General features: G+C 36.5%; 1 protein-coding gene across 1 annotated transcript in view; it reads left to right on the top strand.

Annotated features, from left to right (window-relative positions):
- LOC147571280 (uncharacterized) overlaps positions 1 to 23589 on the top strand; it is a 41352-nt gene extending 17763 nt beyond the window's left edge. The window contains exons 4-25 of the mRNA XM_086696452.1: positions 2202 to 2306; positions 3000 to 3053; positions 3817 to 3921; positions 4522 to 4575; positions 5239 to 5343; positions 5916 to 5969; positions 6315 to 6419; positions 7857 to 7910; positions 8491 to 8595; positions 9409 to 9462; positions 10580 to 10681; positions 11361 to 11414; positions 12560 to 12664; positions 15790 to 15843; positions 16497 to 16601; positions 16778 to 16831; positions 17101 to 17202; positions 17720 to 17773; positions 18462 to 18566; positions 19342 to 19395; positions 20421 to 20845; positions 23539 to 23589. Of these exons, the coding sequence (XP_086552578.1) occupies positions 2202 to 2306; positions 3000 to 3053; positions 3817 to 3921; positions 4522 to 4575; positions 5239 to 5343; positions 5916 to 5969; positions 6315 to 6419; positions 7857 to 7910; positions 8491 to 8595; positions 9409 to 9462; positions 10580 to 10681; positions 11361 to 11414; positions 12560 to 12664; positions 15790 to 15843; positions 16497 to 16601; positions 16778 to 16831; positions 17101 to 17202; positions 17720 to 17773; positions 18462 to 18566; positions 19342 to 19395; positions 20421 to 20845; positions 23539 to 23589 (2060 nt within the window). The remainder of the gene's footprint in view (positions 1 to 2201; positions 2307 to 2999; positions 3054 to 3816; positions 3922 to 4521; positions 4576 to 5238; positions 5344 to 5915; positions 5970 to 6314; positions 6420 to 7856; positions 7911 to 8490; positions 8596 to 9408; positions 9463 to 10579; positions 10682 to 11360; positions 11415 to 12559; positions 12665 to 15789; positions 15844 to 16496; positions 16602 to 16777; positions 16832 to 17100; positions 17203 to 17719; positions 17774 to 18461; positions 18567 to 19341; positions 19396 to 20420; positions 20846 to 23538) is intronic.
- The last annotated feature ends 316 nt before the right edge of the window (positions 23590 to 23905 follow it).

Genomic DNA, 23905 nt, shown 5'->3' with positions numbered 1-23905 from the left:
CTCTATATATTTCAATATAAATGTAATTTTGTAATAATAAAATTAATTATAATTTAAAGTTAAAGAAAATTAAAATAAAATGCAAATTGGTCCATATCATTCTTGAACTTATAACCAACCACTCAATGATTCTATATAACCTAGTAGATAAAGGCTAAGCTTCTTAAAATTACTTACAAATCCCTTAATAATCTGAGTCCAACCTTCCTCTCTTGTATGAACTTTCCTTTCCCAAATCCATACTTTATTCTTCTGCAGTGCTGAACCGACTATAGTTCTCCATGCACTGCATATGTATATGTTGTATATGTTGTACCCAGGTGTGGTTTTACTTTATATTTCTCAGCCTCTCTTCCATGTAGAAGACTCTTTCTATGCATTCCCCTTTCCTTTAGTTAAAATCTGATATTTTAACTTGCCAGGCACTACATACTCTATGATGTATTCATTTAACACTCTAGTTTGAATTAGTGGTTCCTATATGAGCTATGGCACTCATGGCTCACAGCAGTACCTGAAGTGCTACCAGAGAGCTGATAAATACCAATGATCCAGAAACACTGGAAAAATAGATCAGCTTAAATCCTTGAAATTCAGAGATTTAATATAAGTGTGTATAAAATTATGATATTAATGGAATTTATCTGGAATTTTCCATCAACGTATGTCCTTTGTATATGTTTTTTGGAGCTCATGACATTGATTACATGTCTCAATTGTCCCTTCTCTTCATAGCTAATGGAAAAGTTGATCTGAATAAAGTGACGGATGGCGTGAAAGCTGTCACGGGTGATTGAGAAGTTAATGTAAACATAGGATCCTAATTTTTACAGAACTGTTTTTCTTCATGCCTTAATTGCTAGGCTAATTCTATCATTTTTACCTCCTATTTGTTTAAGGTTTTCATAACCAGTAGCCCAGAAATTGGAGAATTTTCTGATGTATTCTTCACGAATACACTTCATTTTCCTTATTTTAAGACAGCCAAAATGTACAATAAAAGGTGAAATGGATCTTTGGAAAAGTCCCTGGTAATTACTTAAAGGAGAGGTGATACATTCTTCATGTCAATAGAATTATGAAGATAAGCCATCTGCAGCTTGAAAATTGACAAAAGAGATCTATAATACCCACTTTGTGTCATTGTCATTTTGAGTATGTTAGTCCAAGCCTCCCAAGAAGCAAAAGCCGGGGCAGGGTTAAACATGCCAGGACATTATTAGGGGAAATGCCTGCGTAAGAGAAAATAAGGAGGATGCCTGAAAGGCTGGGAGGCTGTCAGACTGCAGGGCAAATCTGTCACCAGGTGAAGGAAAGAGGAAGAAATGTTTGGGCGGAAGCATCCTAGATTGTCATGCAGTCTGAGGAGGGCCTGGCAAAAGTGCTTTCAAGAATCCTCTGGTTAGAATCACCATCCTGTATCTTCCAGGAACAGGGCTCCCCTAGTATCTTGGCTGCACTTGTGATTGGCCAGTGCCAATGATACATATGGCATTAGTGCAAAAAAACACAGGTTACTTTCAAAGCAGAAGGTGGGGCCCTTGGTTAATTATGTTCTCCATAGTTGGAACTCCTGTGGATACATTCTCATGACCACCGTTGAGAGTGCCATCTCTCTCTCTCTTGTTTTTTTATTAAGTATAATTTATTGTCAAATTGGTTTCCATACAACACCCAGTGCTCATCCCAACAGGTGCCCTCCTCGATGCCCATCACCCACTTTCCCCTCTCCCCTACCCCCGATCACCCCTCAGTATTGTTCTCAGTATTTAAGAGTGACAGTGCCATCTCTTATTAGCCTTTAGAAAGCTGGGGCACCTGGGTGGCTCAATCGGTTAAGCGTCTGACTTCAGCTCAGGTCACGATCTCACGGTCCGTGAGTTGGAGCCCTGCGTCGGGCTCTGGGCTGATGGCTCAGAGCCTGGAGCCTGCTTCTGATTCTGTGTCTCCCTCTCTCTCTGCCCCTCCCCCATTCATGCTCTGTCTCTCTCTGTCTCAAAAATAAATAAACTTATTTTAAAAAAGGCAATTATGTTTCCATAAATGACATTATCTCCATGTATTTGGGCAGAGCTCAGTGATCATTACTTTCCCCAGCTCATAATCCTATTGTTTTAGCATCCTAATTTAGTTTAATTATTTGCAATAATTTGATTGTACTTAAATTCCATGTATGTCATTGTTTTAATCTTTTTATTAAGGAGAAAATGTTGATGTCAATAGCGTTAAAGCTGTTCTGGGAAACATGGGGATCGAGCTCAAAGGTAAAGAATGCTTGGAGCTGGTGAAAACTCTTCCTTTTAAGGGTAAGCATTTTAAATATTGATGTATTCAAAGAGAGGTTTTTTTTTAAGTTTATTTATTCATATTGAGAGGGTGAGAACATGTGTGAGTTAGGGAGGAGCAGAGAGAGAGGGAGAGCGAAAGATTCCCGAGCAGGCTCCGCACTGTCAGCACAGAGCCGGACTCAGAGCTCGATCTCACAACCCGTGAGATATGACCTGAGCCAAAACCAAGAGTTGGATGCTTAATTAACTGCACCACCCAGCTGTCCCCAAAAAGAAGTTTTAGATTTCTGTGTCTGCGAGAAGCTCTAAAATTATCTCCATTTCCTAAGTTCTAGAAAATAGAAAATCCATTTCAAAAAAAATTTTTTTTAGAATGTCCACTTATACCTGAAATGAATCCCTAAGTGGTTTTACTTTTAGATTAGGAAGCAGCATTTCCATTACGATGGGTCTTTTTATCAATAGTGAAAAACAAACAAGGAAAAAACAAAGGTTAAACTGGGATTTGTGAAAGAAGAAAGGATTAATAATTGGAAGTGAATAAAGGCAGGATTGGGAAGAAGAACAGAGGTGTGCATGATGTGCTAAATTTCACCCGATTTTCTCTCAAATTTTATTAAAATAAGAGAAAACTCTTGAAAAGTCATTTTTCCTAATTTCTCTGTGATTTTCCACATTTCTCTGTGACTTAAATTCTGCCTTTTCTTATAGATGATGACAAGATCTTTCAAAACAGGTTGCTAGAAGTTGTGATGTCTCTAAAAGGTACGTGAGCAGCATAATGAGAGTGCAGACCAATATGGGATCCTTGCTTTTATACTGTTTCCAAGGTATTAGTGGTTGCTGCTATACTGATCATATATACTGACTGCAAATTTATGCTCCCACTGAAGATCAAGCTTCACGTTAGCTGCTGATCTTTTACTTTATATCTAGGAAGAAAGCCTTCTACTTTCTCAAGATTCTTCCAAACTTTTCAAGAGAAAAAATACCAGATTTCAAGTTTGCATAGCAAAATGTGACAGACAAGATTAGCACTGATTCAGGGAATTTAATCAGCTGCAGATAAATACTAAACTGGGAATTCAGTCATCAAAACTTACTGTTTAGAAGTAAAAAATGTTTGCCTCCAGAACTAGAATTCACTTAGCATTTATTCAATGGTATTTAAAACTTTGTATTTTATAGTCTGATCCCCAAGACAAATCTCACGAGAAGTGACCTTCGTTCTAATGTCATAGTTGACTTTCTCTATAGGCATAATAAGGTCCTTAGTCTCTTGTTCTAAAATTGGTGTGTTTTTTTTTTTCACATTTTAGAACAAGGATTATTAACCTTACTACTAAGGGGGGTCTGTGAATAGGCTTTAGAGAATATATGACCCCCCCCCCCTCCCGAAATGATATGTAATCTTTGTGAACACTAGCATATAGCTCATGCAATTCACAACAGGGCATGTGTCTCTAAAAGCTTTATGAACCTCTTTTTTGAAGTTACATAATTTTCTTCATGGACTCTCTTTCCTTAGATGGGAAAGTCAATGTCAACGACTTGAACGCAATACTGGATAATATGGGAATCAAGCTCTCAGATAAGGAACTTGAGGCTCTGACTCAAAATCTCCCTGGTGATGGTGAGCAAGTTTCCAGATACCATAGTTCCATGTTGGGAGAGCTTGGACAATAAAGGTTGCGAGGGAAAGGGCCCTTAGGAATGGTAATCTACACTGATAGTAGGAAGCTATAAGTACGGGCAAAGCATGTAAACAGCATATAAGCAGCCAGCTACCAAGTCACCGTGAAAACATTGCCCTTTGTATGAATGTCTTTTATGTTCTTTACCCATATTATGGTCACTAGAGGACAGTCTTCCACATTTTAAAAAGAAACATGCAGGCCACTTAGATGACGGTACTTCTGAATTTCTTCCCATTACTAATGCGTATAGCTTTGAAATGGTAGAGAACTATAAGTAAAATTAATATTTTTGAAATGGCATGTTTTTATGTTTAGGCTTTTCTTTCTAGTATTAATGAAGACAATGAAAACTGAATAAATTAATAGCCTAGAAAGATATTCTTCAGTAAATAGTTCTTAAGTAAGCATATATAAAGTACTTAAGATAATGCCTGGCACATAGTAAGTTAGGATTTATTATATTTATTCCCACATTGTTTTTCACGATATTTCATGAGTCTTTTATATCTCATTATGACTTTAATTTTCTTTTGCAGTTGATAGGAGGACTTCTCCTAAAACACCGATGAAGGAACTGCAAACTTTTACAGGTAAATGAGAAGTTGATGTAAATCTAGGGTTTCGGTCCTTTATAATAGTTTTTTTTCAGTGGTATTTCTGGTATCTTATAAATTCTGATGTTTTATTTTTAAATATATGAATCCTGGATTGACATTAGGAAAGTTTCTACACTAGGATACAAGACTATATGTCAATTTTAAATCCTAAGTTTTCTGTTACTTGTGCAAGTAACATGCTTTGGGTCACAAATGTTTAAATGAAAAATATCTAGAAATGTATAGAAAATGGCATGGTGAAGCTTAGAAATGATCAAGATAATGTATTCCTGATATCATCAATAATTCTTACCAAAGCAAATGTTTTTGAAGAATAATTTATATACGAATCTGCGTTATCTTAATTCACTCATCAGATTTTATTCTGAAAGTTGTTTTTTTCCAGCTTTAGGAAAAAAGGTCTTTAATTTATAATAAATGTGGTATTTTATTACCATAAGATACCATAAGATATGCTCCTAAAGATATGCTTTATTACCATAAGATATGCTCAACGGTTCTGCAATTGAGAACATCTTCGCCTAACACCTCATCTTGATATTAGGATATCATTAAACTTCATAGAACATATTTTACAACTTGATAGAATACCAGAGTTCCAAAAGCTTATATGTCTATTGTTCCCTCTCTTAAAAGATGAGAAGGTCGATTCTAATGACCTGAAAATTTTCCTGGGAAGCCTGGGGATTGAGCTCACAGATCAGGAAAAAGAGAAGCTACTGAAAACACTGCCAATTGACGGTGAGATTGATAGAGGTGTCATGGAGGTCTTTTGTTGGTCTTTAGGTCTGTGTAAATATTTCCAACTTTGTTTCTATTTATTTTTCTCCAAAAGTATAAAAGAAAAAATATTAAATTGAGTTTTAAGTATATAGAAACCTGTTACTGTCGCTTAGAATTTATATTGGAAGTTAAATAACCCTTTAGACAAGAGTTGACATTAACAGCTAAACATATTGTTACCTATCAAGCTACTAATTTGTTCATATCATGAGAAGAGAAAAAAAAAGAAAGATTGGAGATCCATGACAAAAAAATAAAGATGGGAAGCAGAAATTTAAAAGCACAGGGAAGCTATACTCATGTTTGAGCAAGGAGACTTCCTCAGGTACTGGAATAAAGAAGTTTGTCACAAGGAGAGAGGTTTTTGTTTCCAAACTTCATTATATTAGATGAAATAAACTAAAAATTAGAGACAACTCTTCTTAAAATGTTATTTTTGAAATTATTTATTTAAATTATTATTTATTTCACACCATTTTTGTGATTTCATGTTAATTTCCCCATTGCATGAATTATGGCTTTTCTTACAGCTGCTGGAAAGGTATATCACAACAGGTTGCTAAAGGGTGTGAAATCTCTCAATGGTGAGTAAGACCCAATTAAAAGTCATACTGTCTGACATTCCCCAACTTGACACTTTTATTCCAATTATGAATTCTGGCTCCTCACTTTGGTATCATTCCTTATTTATGATTCTTGCAGTCTACCCACATTTTAACTGATAACAGCGTATATTTTATCTTGTAGGAAGTTCCATATGGAACTTGCATTTTTTTTCAACTCTGTACACCCCTTCTCCATGCACGAAAAAATCACTTCACCTTAAACAAACAAACATAATAAGTAAATAAATAGAAAGTTGATATGCATGCAGAATTTTGGCATAATACACTTTTTTTTTCATGTTCCTACCTTCTGTCTTTCCTAAGGGGGAAAGGTTCATGTAAATAACCTGGACAACACCCTTAAAAAATTGGGACTTGAGCTCACGGAAGAGGAACTTGCAAAGCTGTCCAAAAATCTACAAGTTGATGGTGAACACTACAGATGTCCTCAGGCCATTTTTTAATTTTTCCTTTATATCTGATAGGTTTGAAAATAGATTTAATTGACAGATACATGTTAGAAAGTTTGGAGGAGAGCCCAATTTTATTTTTTTTACTTAAGTCTTTAATTTTAATTCCAATATAGTTAACATAGAAAATTATATTATTTCAGGTATACAATATATCAACAATTCTATATATATGTGATAAGTATACTCTTTAGTCCCCATCACCTGTTTCACCCATTCCCCCACCCACCTCCCCTCTGGTAACTACCAGTTTGTTCTCTATAGTTAAGAGTCTACTTCTTGGTTTGTCTCTCTCTTCTTTTTTTTTTTTCTTTGTTTACTCATTTTGTTTCTTAAATTTCACATATGAGTGAAATAGTATAGTATTTGTCTTTAACATTTCTCTTAGCATTATACTCTTTAGCTCCATCCATGTTGTTGCAAATGGCAAGATTCCATTCTTTTTTAAGGCTGAATAATACTCCATCACACACACGCACACGCACGCGCGCGCGCACATGCACACATGCACACACACACACACATATGTGCTACGTCTTTATCCATTCATCTATTGATGGACACTTGGAGGAGAGCCCAATTTTAAAGTCAGAATAAATCTTGGATCTTCATTACAATTAACCTAAAACAGCATCATCTTTCCGTAAATATACCAAAAACTGCAGAGGGTGCTGTCAGGACTCTAATAGCCTAAATAATAAGAAAGCAAAATAATAGGGATATGAAAATCTATTTATAGAGAAGTCAAGCCATTCTTCTATCTATCCTTCTGTCTAATGAAATCTTCACTCGAAAATGTGTTCAAAGATTTTTATCATAGTGCATGAGACCTTCAAGCTCCATCTGCCTGTGTGGACATATCTTCTCTCATTTTTCTAACTGTTCAAGCCATGTTGAGCTGCTTGTAGTTTCACATGCATAGCATGATGTCCCTGGACATTTTTCTCAACTTCTCCTCCATGTGAAGTCTCTTCCATCCTTCCATATTTCATATCAACTGCTCTGATACATTAATGTAGTTCACACACATCTCCTGCAGGAAGCAATCTTAGAACATACCAAGCTGGATTAGTGGTCCCTTCCTCAGCTGTTTGTTGGTACATGAAGTAAAGTTACCAGAATACCTGGCCAACTCCAATAGTATCTTCAGCTATGGCTTATAATGGCATCCAAAATACTAGGAAGAGCACACTTTTCCTGACCCAGTTTCTAGTATACAAGAGACCTTTGTATTAATGGAGATCATCTTAACTCCCTGAGATCCAGGCATTTTCTAAATGGTCTCAGGTAAAATGAAGATGTAAGGAATTTTTAATGGAATTGTTTCCTTAAAATATATGCCTTAAATTTGTCTTCTGGGCTTCTGACATTATTTTCATTGTGCCTTTTCTTGTAGCTAATGGAATGGTTGGTCTGAAAGAGGTGATGGATGGAGTAAAAGCTACTACAGGTAAGAGAGAAATTATGAATCTAAAACATTTAGTATTTATAGTAATTATATTGCATCATTATTGCTCAATTGCCATATTAGTTATGGCATTTATTTGTTCATTAAATTACTAGCAACTCATTTGTTTTCTGGTATATTTTTTATTTGTATATTTTGCTCTTCTCTTTTTTAGAATGGCCAAACTCTGTACTAGTGAAATAATATATGAAGTAAAATTTTGATAAAGACTACAGATAACTGACAAAAAATGAGACTAACAGATCTTACCTTATTTTATACATTTATTTGAATAAGTAATTTATAATATTCCAATTGAATAGCAGATACATAATGTAAATCTCACAGGGTTCAGAGTTGCCTTGCCATTGTCATTGTGACTGTGACTTCTTTTATTAGCACTTAGAGATCAAATTCTTTTTCTGTGAAAGTCATCGTCAGTATATCTGGAGAGGTCTCATTGGCCTATGCTCTTTATTCTGTACCGATTTAATCTACATAGCCATAGATTAATTTTCCCTGTTTGGAGTCATTAGATGATCCTTTAAATTCGTATATATGTAATGATGTCTATTTTTTTAAGGAAGGGAGGTTGATGTCAAAGATGTGAAAGCTATTCTGAAAAACATGGGAATAGAGTTCACAGATAAGGAACGTTTGAAGCTGCTGAAAAATCTGCCTTTCAACGGTAGGCATTTATATACTGATGTGACCTTAAAGTCTTCTTTGAAGCTTTTAAAGATTTTTTAATTTAAATTCCAGTTAGTTAACATACAGTGTAATACTAGTTTCGGGTGTACAATTTGGTGATTCAACACATCCACACATCACCCTGTGCTCATCACAAGTGCCCTCCTTCATCCCCATCACCTGTGTCACCCTTCCCTCGCCATCTTCCCCTCTGGTGACCATCAGTTTGTTCCCTATAGTTAGGAGTCTGTTTCTTGTTTTGCCTGGCTTTTTTACCCCGTGTTTGTTTTGTCTCCTCTTAAGCTTTTTTTTTTTTAGAAACTCAAACTATCCCCATTTGCTAAGATGCAACAGTAAATAAACAAACAAATACCAAACAAAATAATTTAAATGTTCACTCATTCTAGAGGGAAATTTCCATCTATGCAGTTTAACTCTCTGTTTTGGAATAATCATCCCCATGATGCTGACTCATGCCATCAAGGGGACTACATTTCTGAGGCTACCCTTACCTTTTTAGATACGTATAGGCAATTGTGGGAAGCAACCAAGGGAAAGAAGTGGTGTTAGACTAGAAGGGGATAAAAGGTCAGAGGTGATATTTTCCAAAAAAGCTGTGTATGTTATAGAGTGCCTTCTATGCTAAATTTTAGATAGACTTGCCATATTATAAACTTTCCCTAATTTTCTCTCAAACTTTATTTTAATGAGGGAAGTTTCTAGGGCAAATCATGAAAATCTCAGTTTTACTAAAGTTTTAGTGAATAGCCACATCATTTCTCTATGACCTTAATTGTGTTCTTTTTTATAGATGAAAACAAGGTCTTTAAGAACAGGTTGCCAGATGGTGTAAAGTCCCTTAAAGGTGAGTGAGAAACATAATAAGAATACAAATGAATATGAGATCTTCATTTTATACTGTTTCCAAGATGTGAATTTGAATGCTGCCATCTGTCATATGTACTGATTGCAAATGTATGCTTTTTTGGACCTCAATCTTTATTTTAGCAGTTGAATCTGATGTTCTATCTTGGAAGTAAAGCACCACACTTTCTTGTCATTTTCGAAATTTTCAGGAAGAGAAATATCAAATTTCATGTTTACATGGGAAAAAATATAAATGATTAGCAGTGATCCAGAGAACGTAATAAATAGAAAAAACTAAATTGGCAGTTCATTCATCAAAAGTCAACCTACTATTGTTTAGAACTAAATAATGTTTGCCTCCAGTACCAGAATTCCCTAAGCATTCACTGAACACCATTTTCTCAACCAGATTTTTTTTTTTTAATTCATTAAGAAAATCGAGGCTGGCAAGAGTGATAGCCCTCAGCTTTACATCTTCAATCCCTCCCTATTCAGGTATCTTTAAGCACACCCATGTTAGTATAAAGGATGAGTGAGAAGTCCCTCTTCCTCCTCAAAGCTTACCAGGATGCCCTTGACTCCACTGTCTCCCGTATCTTTTAAGACCTTGCCCCACTGGCCATTTTCAACCTCTTCAGCCCATTCACATGTTCCACATACACCATCCTATAAAATAAGCAAACTAGAACTCTCCACACCCCTTTTTGGCCACAACTCAATCTCTTTCTTCCCTTTTTCATCCATTTCTTGAGAGACTTTTCTGTACTCTGAGCCCATATTTCTGTACCTTATTCTCAAACTAATTTCAGTATTAAATGCCATTTAAAACCTTGTGTTTCTGTAGGCTGGTCCCCAAGACAAGTCTCAAGGGAAGTAGCCATAGTTCTAAATTTGTAATTGACTGCTTAGAATATTTTGTCTCTGTGCTAAAATTGTTGAACATTAATTTATTTTTTTCACTTTAGAGCAAACATTTTCTGTTTGGTCCGAAGCAAATTTTGTGAATAATGATCTACTGCTTAAGAAATTCACAATGGGATATGTGTATCAAAAAAGTGTAAGAAATTCTCTTTTGAAGTCATTTAATATTCCTTATGGACCGTCACTTTTCTTAGGTGGGAAGGTCAATATGAACAACCTGGGCACTGTTCTGAACAACCTGGGGATAAAGCTTGCAGATACGGAACTTAAAGATCTGGCTGAAAACATACATGTTGGTGATAAGCATATTATCATATATACTAGTTAACCCCGGAGAGAGGTTAGTTACAAGAAACTTGGGGGGGGGGGGGGGCGGGGAAATGCCCTTTTTCATAGGGAGAAGGGAAGGCCCAAGAGCAGTGTGAGACACCATATCAATGACTAAAACACAGAGAATGTCATTTGAGTTTATGAGTATCCAGTTAACAAAGTCAAAATTAAACCAGTTTTCTATATGTGTGATATGTATGACTTTTATGTTCTCTGTAAGTATCATGTTTAGTAGTTGAGTCTTTCCAGTTTTGAATACAAGAATGCAGATTCTTTAGACACATTCACTTCTAAGTAACCTCCCCTTACTAACACAAATAAATTTGAGATATTATAGGCCAAACTGCACCATTGCGATTGCGTGGTTTTCATGTTTAGAATTTTCTTGTTATTCATGCTTGTCTTAGAATAAAAGTGGACTAGAATAATAATCTAAAAAGTGTGTTCAAAAATATTTGTTTAAGTAAATATTAGCAATTATGATGGGGCCTGACACATAGTTAAGTGCAACTGTTATAGTTCTTCCCATGTTTTCCCACAAACTTTTGTATTATATCTAGAATGTAATATTTGAAGTCTATATGATATATGAGATCCATAATATATGGGATCTATAATATACTGCGATTTTATCTTCTCTTATAGTTGATGAGAAAATTCCTCTAGAAACACTGATGGAAAACATCACAGATTTTACAGGTGACTGAAAAGTTACTATAAAATTAGGATTCCAATTATCTACATTAAATTTTGGTTTTTGCTAATATTTCCTGGTACTTCATCACTGACTTGTAAATTCTGACATTTCTCTATATTTATTAATGAAATATTTGCTTCTAGTGTTACATGTATTGATATAAAATTATCTGATTTTGCAATGAAATTACCATACTATTTCTTGCTTTCAAATTCTACAATCTCTGTTGTTTATGCCAATAATGTAATTCACTTCACCAGTGTTTAATAACCACAGTATAGAATGGCACAGCAAATTAGAGAGTGAAGCCTAAAATTGATGGAAGTAATGAATTTATTGTATTTATCATATAATTCTTATTTTTTAAATTAAAATACTTTTTCAAAGAAAAATTCATATAAGCATCTATTTTTCTTTTTTTAAATTTTTTTTTTTTCCACGTTTTTATTTATTTTTGGGACAGAGAGAGACAGAGCATGAACGGGGGAGGGGCAGAGAGAGAGGGAGACACAGAATCGGAAACAGGCTCCAGGCTCCGAGCCATCAGCCCAGAGCCTGACGCGGGGCTCGAACTCACGGACCGCGAGATCGTGACCTGGCTGAAGTCGGACGCTCAACCGACTGCGCCACCCAGGCGCCCCAAGCATCTATTTTTCTAACTAATAGATCAAATTTCATTCTGAAAGTAGTCTGTCCTGATTTTAGAAGACTCTCTTGTTCACATTAAGAAAATAAATTTGACCTATCATCTACATTGATTCTGTAGTTGAAAATGTTTGTTTGTTTTTATTACTGTAGTTTTCAGTCTGAAAACAAGGAGATGGTATTAATTATCCTAAAATAACTTTTTTCATTAGAAATAATTACTATTATCTGGAGGTGCCTGGGTGGCTCAGTCGGTTAATCGTCCGACTTCGGCTCAGGTCATGATCTCGCAGCTTGTGAGTTCAAGCCCTGCATCAGGCTCTGTGCTGACAGCTCAGGGCCTGGAGCCTGCTTCAGATTCTGTGTCTCCCTCTCTCTGCCCCTCGCCCACTCGCTCTCTCTCTCAAAAATAAGTGATAAAACATTTAAAAACTTAAAAAAAAAAAGAAATTATTACTGCTATCTGAAATGAAGATGTATACCAAATTTCTTATTTTCAAAGGTGAGAAGACTGAATCTAGTGAGCTAAAAAATGTTCTGGGAAATCTCGGAATTGAGCTCACAGATGAGGAACTAGAGAAGCTGCTGAAAATACTGCCAATTGATGGTGAGTCATACAAGTGTCTGTGGGAGCTTCCAAGGAAATTAGATTTTTGCAGATCTGCATGAAAATTTTCACTTCTTCTCAAACATGATGGAACATTTTAAAAAAACTAAAATGTAAGCTACATCTTAAAACAGTAAGTGTCGTTTAGAGTTTATTTTAGAAGCCAAGCAACTCCTCAGATGTAAGTTGCCATCAGAGCCAACAAATGTCTACTGTCTCCCTTCAGGGCTTATACCATAAGAAGGAAAAAGAGAGAGATAAGCGAGCAATGGAAGAAATTAAAAATAAAAGTCAGAATTAAAAAGAAAGCAAAGAGATATTTGTACAGTACAGTAGGCCCACTCAAGGGGACCAGCTTATCATATTGAAAAAGCCTTCTCTTCCTTAATTTCACTGTTATATAAAGATGAAAATTTTAGGTGAAACATTTTTTAAAAATTTTTTAATGTTTATTTATTTTTGAGAGACAGAGAGTGATAGAGCACGAGCAGGGGAGGGGCAGAGAGAGAGAGGGAGACACAGAATCCGAAGCAGGCTCCAGACTCTGAGTTGTCAGCACAGAGCCTGACGCGAGGCTCAAACTCACAAACTGCGAGATCACCACCTGAGCCGAAGTCAGACGCTTAGCCACCTGAGTCATCCAGGCACCCCATAAGTGAAATATTTATAATGGTACTACCGAATTATCATCCACATATTGTACAAGTAACCCAATATAGCATACAATTAAGTGAATTCTAATGTATTCACCACATTCATCACAACAATCAATTTTAGAACATTTTTATTATCCCAGAAAGATATTCCATACCTATTAACAGTCACCTCCCAATTTCTCCATCTCCCTCAGCCCTGGGCAACCACTAATCTATTTTCTGTCTCCATCAGTTTCCCTATTCTGGATATTCCACATAAATAGAATCATATAATACGTGGTCCGTAGTGACTAGTTTCACTTAACATAATGTTTTCCAGGTTTATCTCTGTCCTGTTATGTATTAATACAGTTGACGCTTGAACAACACGGGTTAAGAGCACTGACTCCCTGTGTAGTCGAAAATCTGTGTATAACTTTTGACTCTCCAAAAACTTAACTACTAATTGCTTACTGATGACCAGAAGCCTAACTGGTAACGTAAAGTCAATTAACGTACATTTTGTTGTTATATGTATTATATACCCTATTCTTACAATAGGTAAGCCAGAGAAAATAAGATGCTAATAAGAAAATCATAAGGTGGGGCACCTGGGTGGCTCAGTCAGTTAAGCGTCTGACTTGAGCTCAGGTCATGATCTCACGGTTTGTGGGTTCGAGCCCTGCATCAGGATCTGTGCTGACAGCTCTCTCTCAAAACTAAATCAACATTAAAAAAATAATTTAAGAAAATCATAAGGAAGAGAAAATACATTTACAGTGCTATACTATAAAAAAAAAAAACAAAACCCACGTATAAATGGACCTGCACAGTTCAAACCTCTGTTTTTCTAAAGTCAACTGTACTTTGTTTCTTTTCGCTGCTGAATAATAGGCTATTCTATGGATATAACACATTTTATTTATCCATTCGTTGGTTGATGCGCATTTGGATTGTTTCCACATTTTAGCTATTATGAATAATTCTCCTATGAACGTTCATGTACAAGTTTTTACATGGATATATATTTTCATTTGTCTTGGGTATATACCTAAGAGAGAAATTGTTGGGTCATATGGTAATTCTGTGTTTCACCTTTTGAGGAAGTGCAGGCTGTTTTCCAAAGAGGCTGCATTACTTTCCATTTCCACCAGCGGTGTATCAGAGTCCCAGTTCCTCCGCATCCTGGTCAACACTTGTTACTTCTGTCCTTTGATAATATCCTAGTGGGTATGAGGTGGTATCTTATTCTGGTTTCGACTTGCATTACCCTGATTGCTAATGATGTTAAGCATCTTTTCATGTGAATATTGGCTAAACGTATACCTCCTTTGGAGAAAAATCCACTCATAACCCTCATCCGTTTTTAAATTTGGTTATCTTCTTCTTATTGAATCGTAGAAGTTCTTTATACATTCTAGATACAAGTCCCTTATATTTTCTAGATAGAAGTTCCTTATCAGATACATGATTGCAAAAGTTTTCTCCTGTCCTGTGAATTATCTTTTTACTTTCTTGACAGTGTTCCTTGATGCACAAAAGATTTTTAACTTTGATGATGTCCAGGGTATAACTTTTTCTTTTGTTGCTTGTGTTTGGGTGTCATATATTAAAAAAATGTCTAATCTAAGGTTAAGAAAATTTACAGTCATGTTTTCTTTCAACATTTTTATAGTTTTAACACTTACAATTAGGTCTTTGATCCATTTTGAGTTACTTTTTGTATAAAATGTGAGCTAGGGATCCAAAAGAATATTCTCTTTGCATGTGACTGTCCAGTTGTCCCAGCACCATTTATTAAAAAGACTGTTCTTTCTTCATTGAATGTGCAAGTACCTTTGTCAAAAATCAGCTGACCAAACATTGGAAGGTTTATTTCTGGATTGTAAATTCTATTCCATTAATGTATATATCTAGTTTTATGCCAGTACCTCCCTGTCTTGATTACTGTCACTTTGTAGTTTTTAAACTCAAAAGTGTGAGTCCCCTACTTCTTTTTCCTTTTTAAGATTACTTTTGCTTTTTGGAGCCTGAGCTTTATCATATGAATATTAGGACCAGCTCATCAGTTTCTGCAAACAAACCAGCTGGAATTTTTTATAAGAATGTATTGACTCCGTGGATCAGTTTAGGGAATATTGTTACATTCACAGTATTAAGTCTTCCAATCCATAAACATAGGATGTCTTTTCATTTATTTAGGTCTTCTTTAATTTCTTTCTATAGTGGTTTAGAGTCTCCAGAGTATAAGTTTTGTACTTCTTTTGTTAAAATTATTCTTAGGCATTTTATGCTTTTCATGCTCTTGTAAATGAAATTGCTTTCTTAAGTTTTCTTTTCATTTGCTTGTTGCAACTCTATAGCAATACAGTTGATTTTTGTATGTTGATACAAGACTGCATTTTCTGCTTCTGAAATTATTCAGTTCATGCTATTTTTGTGAAACTCGTATTCATTCTACCATTACATGAATTATGACTTTTCTTACAGCCAATGGAAAGTTATATCGTAATAGACTACTGAAGGCTATGAAGTCTCTCAAAAGTAAGTAAAAAACGAAATTATAAGGCATGTTATCTAGGTCTCCAGGTACACCATCCAAGCATGAATCTTGGCCCTATATAAGCTTTTATTTATAATTCTCCCAGCGTAACTACATCTTACCTGCTGTTAATATACACTTTCTCTTGGCAGGAAGTCCACTGTCTTCTTAGATTTTTTTCAACTTTTTCTCAAGAAGAAAAACCAACCCTGGCAAAAACAAACAAAAAACCCTGGTTGTTATTGAAAAGCAATGGTCAGCTACAATAATCACTAATAAGTCAAGCCAGTAAACAAAAAAGAACCCTACTTTTTATGCAGAGTAATTAAGTTAGTGGTCTGCAGTTCTGTTTGTTCCAGCACCTTAACCTTGTCTTACTTTGTAGGCTTGTCCACAAGAATAGACTAAAGGAAATGCGGTTCTGACTCCATTGACTTTCTATTTGAGTCTTTAAGTGGAAAAGCCTATTTGGGATTTCAGCCTTGTCAAAGTGTAATAATAACAGAGGCATGAAATATATTTTATCTTTTGTTTCTTTTGTTTTAATAATATGTGGTCATTGAAGTTAATAATAGTTTTCCTAAAAAACATTTTTAAATTTTACTATTATACAACTTTTTTTTTTCAAGTGTTGCTTTACTGTCTCTTTCCTAAGATGGGAAGATTAAAAAGAATTACCTCCATACTAGTTTGGGAAATATGGGAATGGGGCTCACAGACGAGGAATTTGCTGGATTGTCAGGAGACCTACAAGTTGATGGTGAGTACCAAAGGTAGCATTCAGGATCTATTTATCTTGATCTTCGATTTAAAGGGGTATCAATTAAAATTATGTTGTGAGACAAATTTAGCTGGACTTTATTATACTCTAAAAACAAAGTGTATCTTTTTCTGAGCTCATGTCATTGATTACATGTCTCTTTTGGACTTCTGTAGCAAACGGGAATGTTGATCTGCATGACGTGATGGAAGGAATGAAAGCTATTACAGGTGAGCACAAAGTCACTATAAACCTAAATTCCCATTGGAACACTGACTATATTTTACCATTAACCTTAAATGCCATGTTGATTCTGTTACTGTACTCCGTATTATAAATATTTGCCCAGAGTTGGGCTTTGTGGTATTCGTGTTTTGGTAATAAAATTTTAGCTTCAAGTCTTGGTAAGAAGACCCTTACTCTCTTAAAAAAATAATCTAAAAATAACTTTTTTAGAGTCACTAAATTTCCCTCACGAGCCTTTCTCTTTCTGATTAAGGGAAAGTTGACATCAAAAACCTGGAAACCGTTCTAGGTGACATGGGAATCAAGCTCACAGACCAGGAACTTGAAGATCTGAAAGAAAACCTGCCAGTCAGTGGTGAGCACGTGAGATACCATTGGATTTTGAGCTTTAGGTGTTATGTACCGTTAGCAATGAAAGGAATGGAACGAGGGAACTTTTTACGCAGAAGAGGTCCAGATTGTAGATGGGACAAGAACACTGACAAAGAAGTTGAGAATGTAGTATTTGGACACAGGTGGCATGGCCACTAGAAGAGTCTGCGAAGTTCTGAGGACAACAAAGTTTGCCTTTCCAAAATGGCCGCTTTTGAATCTCATCTTTTTGTTATCAAATTCAAGAGTTGATATTTTATGAAATAGAAAGTCAAATTTACATTTTTTAAATAAGTATATTTTTAATATTTTAAATCTTTTCTTCTGTTCTATATTCAAGCATATTCTTTGAATCAGCTTGAATTGCTGAATGGCTATTTAAAGTGCATAACAAAATGCCCAGTAACAAAATGCTGTTATAATCTGAAGGGGAGGAGAGCGTTCTTATGCTATTTTATATCATTTTATGAGCTTCAAGTTATGTGTTTTTTCTGTTACAGTTGATAATACAGTTGCTCTGAAAACTTTGAAGGATGAAGTGAAAGCTTTTACAGGCAAGAATTTGTTATAAATGATTTGCAACAAATTGTGGTTTACACTAAAAATTTTAATAGCATTTTCTCAAAATTCTACTACTGCTTTACAGATTCACATACTTTCAGTATTCATTTTGATAAATATGTGCATCTACTGATCAACATCTTAATCTAACATTATCTGGGTTTATAAGTAAAACAAAAGGACTATTTCTTCATTGTAAGTCATATATTCTTTGATGCTTTTTTTCAGTAAAAGTGCCTGGCTCTTATTTATACACCCAAACCTAGATGATCACAGCAAAAGCAGGGTGGAGCTGTAGAAATAAAAGTCCATTACCAACAGCTAATTACATAGTTTTAACAAAGTAAAGTAAAATATGTCACACTTTGTTAATTGTGTCTTGTATCATACTAACCGTCTCTTGACCTTATTTCTGGATAATTATATGACCAGATTTGCTTCTGTACTATGTGATATCATTCCCAGTGTTAGGGATACATCCCATTTGCTAATATCGAGGGACAAATTCTATTTTTTATTTAGCATTTGACTCTTTTTATTAGAAAATCTTTCACTCCATCTTTCCTTTTCATTCTGGTATCAGAGTAAGGACTAGAGCAGCAAAAGTAAATGTTTAGATCATGTTAAATAATCAGATTGTCCGTTAATAGTTTAACCTGTAACTATTCTGTCTTTTCAAAGGAGAAAAGGTTGATTCCAGGGACCTACAAAATACTCTAAAAGACATGGGGATTGAGCTTACAGACAAGGAGGCCAAGCAACTGAGGAAAACACTGCTCCTTGATGGTAAGTGAATGCCACATAAATGCCACCATGCCTTCCAGGGAACCTGACTTTATGGGTCAGTGCGAGCCATTCTTAATCTTTTAGTAGTACAGTTTTGTCTTAAAATGCCATAAATTAATAGAGAAAGGCACTTCTGACTTGAAAAGAAATTCTTTCATTACCTCGTGGAACACAATCTGAAATTCATCACTACATTGCCATATAGTAATCTGAGTGACTAATACTATCCTCTCAGATTGGTATTAGTTTTGCAATAAGAGCAAGGAAACATAATGAAGGAGAAAGAGGACATCAGTAGAATAAAAAGGAAGAAATATTTTAATGTATTTTTTAGAATGGCACCATGGGAGAGTTTAATAAATGTCTGTAATTCCAAAGAATGGGTAAGTTTGTCACTGTGGAAAACATCTATCTATCTCTATCTATCTATCTATCTATCTATCTATCTATCTATCTATCTAGAGCACATGAGCAGGGCAGGGGTAGAGAGAGAGAGAGAGCGAGAGAATCTCAAGCAGGCTCCACACTCAGCACAGAGCCTGACATGGGGTTCAGTCTCATGACAGAGATCATGACCTGAGCCCAAATCAAGAGTCAGATCCTTACCGACTGAGCCAGTCAGGCACCACAAACATTTATATTTTTAAATGTCCACGTCGTATAACTATAAAATAAATGCATTTTTAAAGCAAATCATTGAAATGTATCTTTCTACAATCATATAATTTGTAATGTTTTGGTTTTCTGGAGATCTGAATTGTACTTTTTCTTACAGCCCACGGAAAGGTGTTTCAAAGCAGGTTGCTGAAGGATGTGAAGTATAATAAAAGTGAGTAAGAAGCACAAAGATGAGGCATATGAAATATCCTTAAGCATTAAATTTATATCACTAGGATATAACACCTTATTTTGCTTCTTGTACCACATCTATGTTTTTGCTGGTAGTAATCCTTACTTTATCTTAGATGAAAAGTTCTCTACTGCATTGTGGGTTTTTTTTTTTTTTAACATTTATTTTTGGGACAGAGAGAGACAGAGCATGAACGGGGGAGGGGCAGAGAGAGAGGGAGACACAGAATCGGAAAGAGGCTCCAGGCTCCGAGCCATCAGCCCAGAGCCTGACGCGGGGCTCGAACTCACGGACCGCGAGATCGTGACCTGGCTGAAGTCGGACGCTTAACCGACTGCGCCACCCAGGCGCCCCGCGGAATTCTTAATTTTTAAATAAAAGTCCCAAAATTTTAGAAATAAATTTTTAGAATGAACAGGGAAGAATGAGATCTCTTTGTTATTTTAGTAACTTAGCCATTTAAAACTACCAGTGTCTGAAGTATCATTTAAAGTTTTTGGAAGCAGGAGTGTTATCTGAATAATTCAACTTAATGGAACTCTTGTCTCTGTACATGGAAGGCACTAGGAGAGATGCTGGGTGAATGCAAAGATTAGTAAGAAAAGGTCCTTGCCCCAAAGAGCTTTTAATCCTGTAACGTAAATTTTTACGATGCAAGGGGAGGGAACAAAAAGGATCAACGATGGGTTCAGTGAATCGGCCGGGAAACATTTTTGTGCAACGACTTTTCATCCTTTGCGTTACTGTATTATTCACGAGCACCATTAAACGTCTCGGAATACTTGCGTCTCTATTCCTATTACCATTTTATAAACCATAAATAGCACACATTTGATTACTCATAAATACAAGCATCACAGTGCAAAAGAAAACCCCAAATCTCCAAGAACAATGCCTAACACATAAGAAATACACAGTGAAATTCTTCCAAATGTATTTATAAATGCTTTCTATACAGTTAACCTATGAACGTAATTCTTATTGGCTCAGAATATTCTTTTAAGATGTTACGTGTGTGGTTTTAACGTCACAACAAAAATCAAATGCCAGTAAGCTGAACATCTTGAACTGCTTATGCACGCTGCATTTGACCATGGGCTGTGCTCTGAGTAAGCTGCAACAGAAACAGAGGCTCCAGCCTGTGGCACGCAACACTAAGACAGGCACACCACGGAAGTGTGAGCTCTGGCCACCGTGGCTCAGGGGTCTCCACGGAGTAACGCCGTCCCCACACTGTTTCAGTGGCCTTCAGGAAGTCCAAAGAACTCACCTAAAAAATGCTCCACTTTTGTCCTTGCTTTATTCTACTGCAGGCAGTGTGCTGAAAAGGGCATACGCCGTCCCTGACACCCCAGCCCACAGTGCCGAAGCATCTTCTGTACAGAACGGTCTAGAGGTGCCATTCATAAGACAGACCAAAACCAAAACAGTAAGTAAACTGTGAGATTTCATGCCCAAACGTTGCCACGCTGGTGAGATTTTCACCTGGCAACAACCGTAGACAGAAACGAAATACAAAATGAGTTTGAAGTACTTAATTGCCATGTGTCTGTGGTTTGTAGCCCAGCTGACCTTTTTTAAAGAGCTTATGACACGTTCTTATCTAGAGCACCAGAATCTAAATTCAGATACTTACGTTATTGCACTCTCCAAGGAAATACAGTGCAAATCCATCAGCTTTTGTGGCTGCCAAAGTAATAAAAAAGGAAGAAACTAATCTCAATGGAAGAACAGACCACGTATGAATTCTTTAAGGTGAGACCTCAGAGAGGAATCTTGTGAAAGGGCTTGTTAACATAATTAACGGTCATGCAGCGAATCGAGCCAACCAATTTATGGCTTTATTCAATGACATAGAACATTTTCATTCATTATTTATCAGCTATTGCAAACTTTAAGACGTGACATCCTCACATGCACACAGCAGCCAGTGCACTACGCAATAATATGTTTGTGAAACTTTAAATGTTACAACTATTGTTAAATATGTTTCGTTTAAGAACGGGATTTAATTGTTAAAGTACTAAAAAATACCAGACACAATATTCATAATAATGAGTAATCAAGGCAAGCATCACCCAAAGAGGATGATGCACGTATCCATGCAGCCTCACGAAGAGAACACGGCTTAACTCTCCTAACACTGCTTCAGGGCCATGTGAAGGCAGTTCCCACGGCAGATAACCGATATTACTCCCGCAGGATCGCTTGCCTATAGACTCACGGTTCACTCCTTTTCACTCGTGCGGCCTTGGGTCAAATATTTGGCCTGCCTTTGCCACAGCTTCCCCATCAGAAAAGAGGTGATCAAAGTACGTAGATCTGCCATCTGCCCCAATAAATTTAAAATGCTTTGTGTTGCTTAAAAATTAAGGATTTCCTTCGTAAAGATGTGATTTAATTCAACAAAACTACACGTTCCAAAGAAACTAGGCTTTATTTAGAAAGCATAGTATATTCCATTTGCACATCTAGCAGATACTTTTTTGAGACTGGGTAAGTTAGGAAGTTTTAGGTTTGACTCATTCTGGTCGTTTCAGAATAGAGTATTTTCACTTCAAACTTAGCCCGAGAACAGAAGCAAATAAATAACTTGCATTTGCCTTGTAATAAGTATATTACTCTTTCCATTTTCTGCAACAGAATAAAAGACACTTTGGTTCAAAAGTTCTACCAGAAGGAATATAAAACATTTCTTACCTATTTTAATGATGCTGCTCAATTCATAAAGGAGTAACTGATTGTCTCCTCCTGTATCTAATCGCTGTTCGATGTAGCTGTTTAATTCATACACAACTCCCTGCATATTCGTATCTTGGTACTTTTAATAAAAAAAAAAAGAAAAAAGAAAGAAAGAAAAAGAAAGGGCATAATTAAATATAATAAGATAAAAATTCCTTAATTTATAAAACATTTTATTAATTATATAACTTTATGTGTGTGTGTGTATATATAATTTTATGCTTTTACACATTATGCTTTTAAAGAACATTTATTTAAATATAATCTACTAAAAAATTGATTGCAAATTAAATTGCTGTGACATAGAATTATTTACAGGGGTGCCTGGGTGGCTCAGTCAGTTAAGCCTCCGACTTCGGCTCAGGTCATGATCTCACAGCGTGTGAGTTCAAGCCTTGCATCGGTCTCTGTGCTGACAGCTCAGAGCCTGGAGCCTGTTTCAGATTCTGTCTCCCTCTCTCTCTGCCCCTCCCCTGCTCATGCTCTGTCTCTCTCTGTCTCTCAAAAATAAATAATAAATAAAAACTTAAAAAATTATCGGAGCGCCTGGGTGGCTCAGTCGGTTGAGTGTCGGACTTCAGCTCAGGTCACAACCTCACGGTTTGTTGAGTTCGAGCCCCACGTTGGGCTCTGTGCTGACAGTTCAGAGCCCGGAGCCTGCGTTGGATTCTGTGTCTCCTTCTCTCTCTGCCCCTCCCCCACTTGTGCTCTGTCTCTGTCTCTCAAAAATAAATGAAGGTAAAAAAAAAAGAATTATTTATAGGCGCCATGTATATTTCTATTAAAATATCAAGTGTTACAAATTACAACTTTATTTCTGAAGTTGTATATAGCTATTTGGTAAAAGTAGCATAAAAGTTTGCCAAAAGTGTGCTGCACTGGGTAAAACGAAGGTTATTATTCTCCAGCCACCTGCCACGATGGGGCCACTACCCTGGTCCGATCCAAACTCTACCCCCGGCTCAGGAGGGAGCAGCTCTCATGGCCACCCCATGGCAGGACCAGTTAGCTGCCCCCAGAAGCCCAAAGCTCTGGGCTGCAGGGACACCAGCAGTAGAGGGGTTTGGGGAAAAGGCGGACGCTAGATCTTAGCTACTCCAGCACAAGCTACCGCTGTGACTTCTCTCCAAGGACCCAAAGGCTGTCTTCTAACAAGCTTCCTCACCACTAAGCTTGCCGCCCTAAGCCTGTTCTCCAAACAACAACCATGGTAAGTTCTATAAGCAAAATAAAATTCTGTCACATCCTGGCTTAAAGTCCTTCCCACTGCACTTAGAATAGCAGACTCCCCACGGGGTGGCCTCTCACATTCTACAAAATGCGGTCACTGTCTGCCTATGACACCGTCTCAAGCCCCCTTTCTCTTTCTTAACCACACAGATACCTTTCGCTCCTAAAGGTCGATTACTCGCCATTCCTCTTCTTCCTTAAATGCCAGTGTAAGTGTCATTATCAGTGTCAGGTGTCCGATATCATGATTTGGCAACTCCATGCATCACCCAGGGCTCATCACAAGTGCACCCTTTAATCCCCATCACCTATTTCCCCCATGGTCCACCTCCCTCCGCTCTGGTAGCCATCAGTGTGTTCTCTATAGCGAAGAGTCCGTTTCTTGGTTTGTCCTTCTTCCTCTTTTTTAAGCCCCCCCTTTGTTTTCCATTTGTTTCGTTTCTTAAATTCCACATGAGTGAAATCATATGCTCCTTGTCTTTTGCTGACTGAGCTCAGCATGACGTTCTCTAGCTCC

This window comes from Puma concolor, unplaced genomic scaffold, assembly GCF_028749965.1.
Source record: "Puma concolor isolate L17-30 unplaced genomic scaffold, mPumCon1.1.hap2 unalloc_scaffold_31, whole genome shotgun sequence".
Classification (NCBI taxonomy): domain Eukaryota; kingdom Metazoa; phylum Chordata; class Mammalia; order Carnivora; family Felidae; genus Puma; species Puma concolor.
The sequence above is the reverse complement of the archived record's forward strand: the minus strand, read 5'-3'. Positions and strand labels throughout refer to the sequence as shown.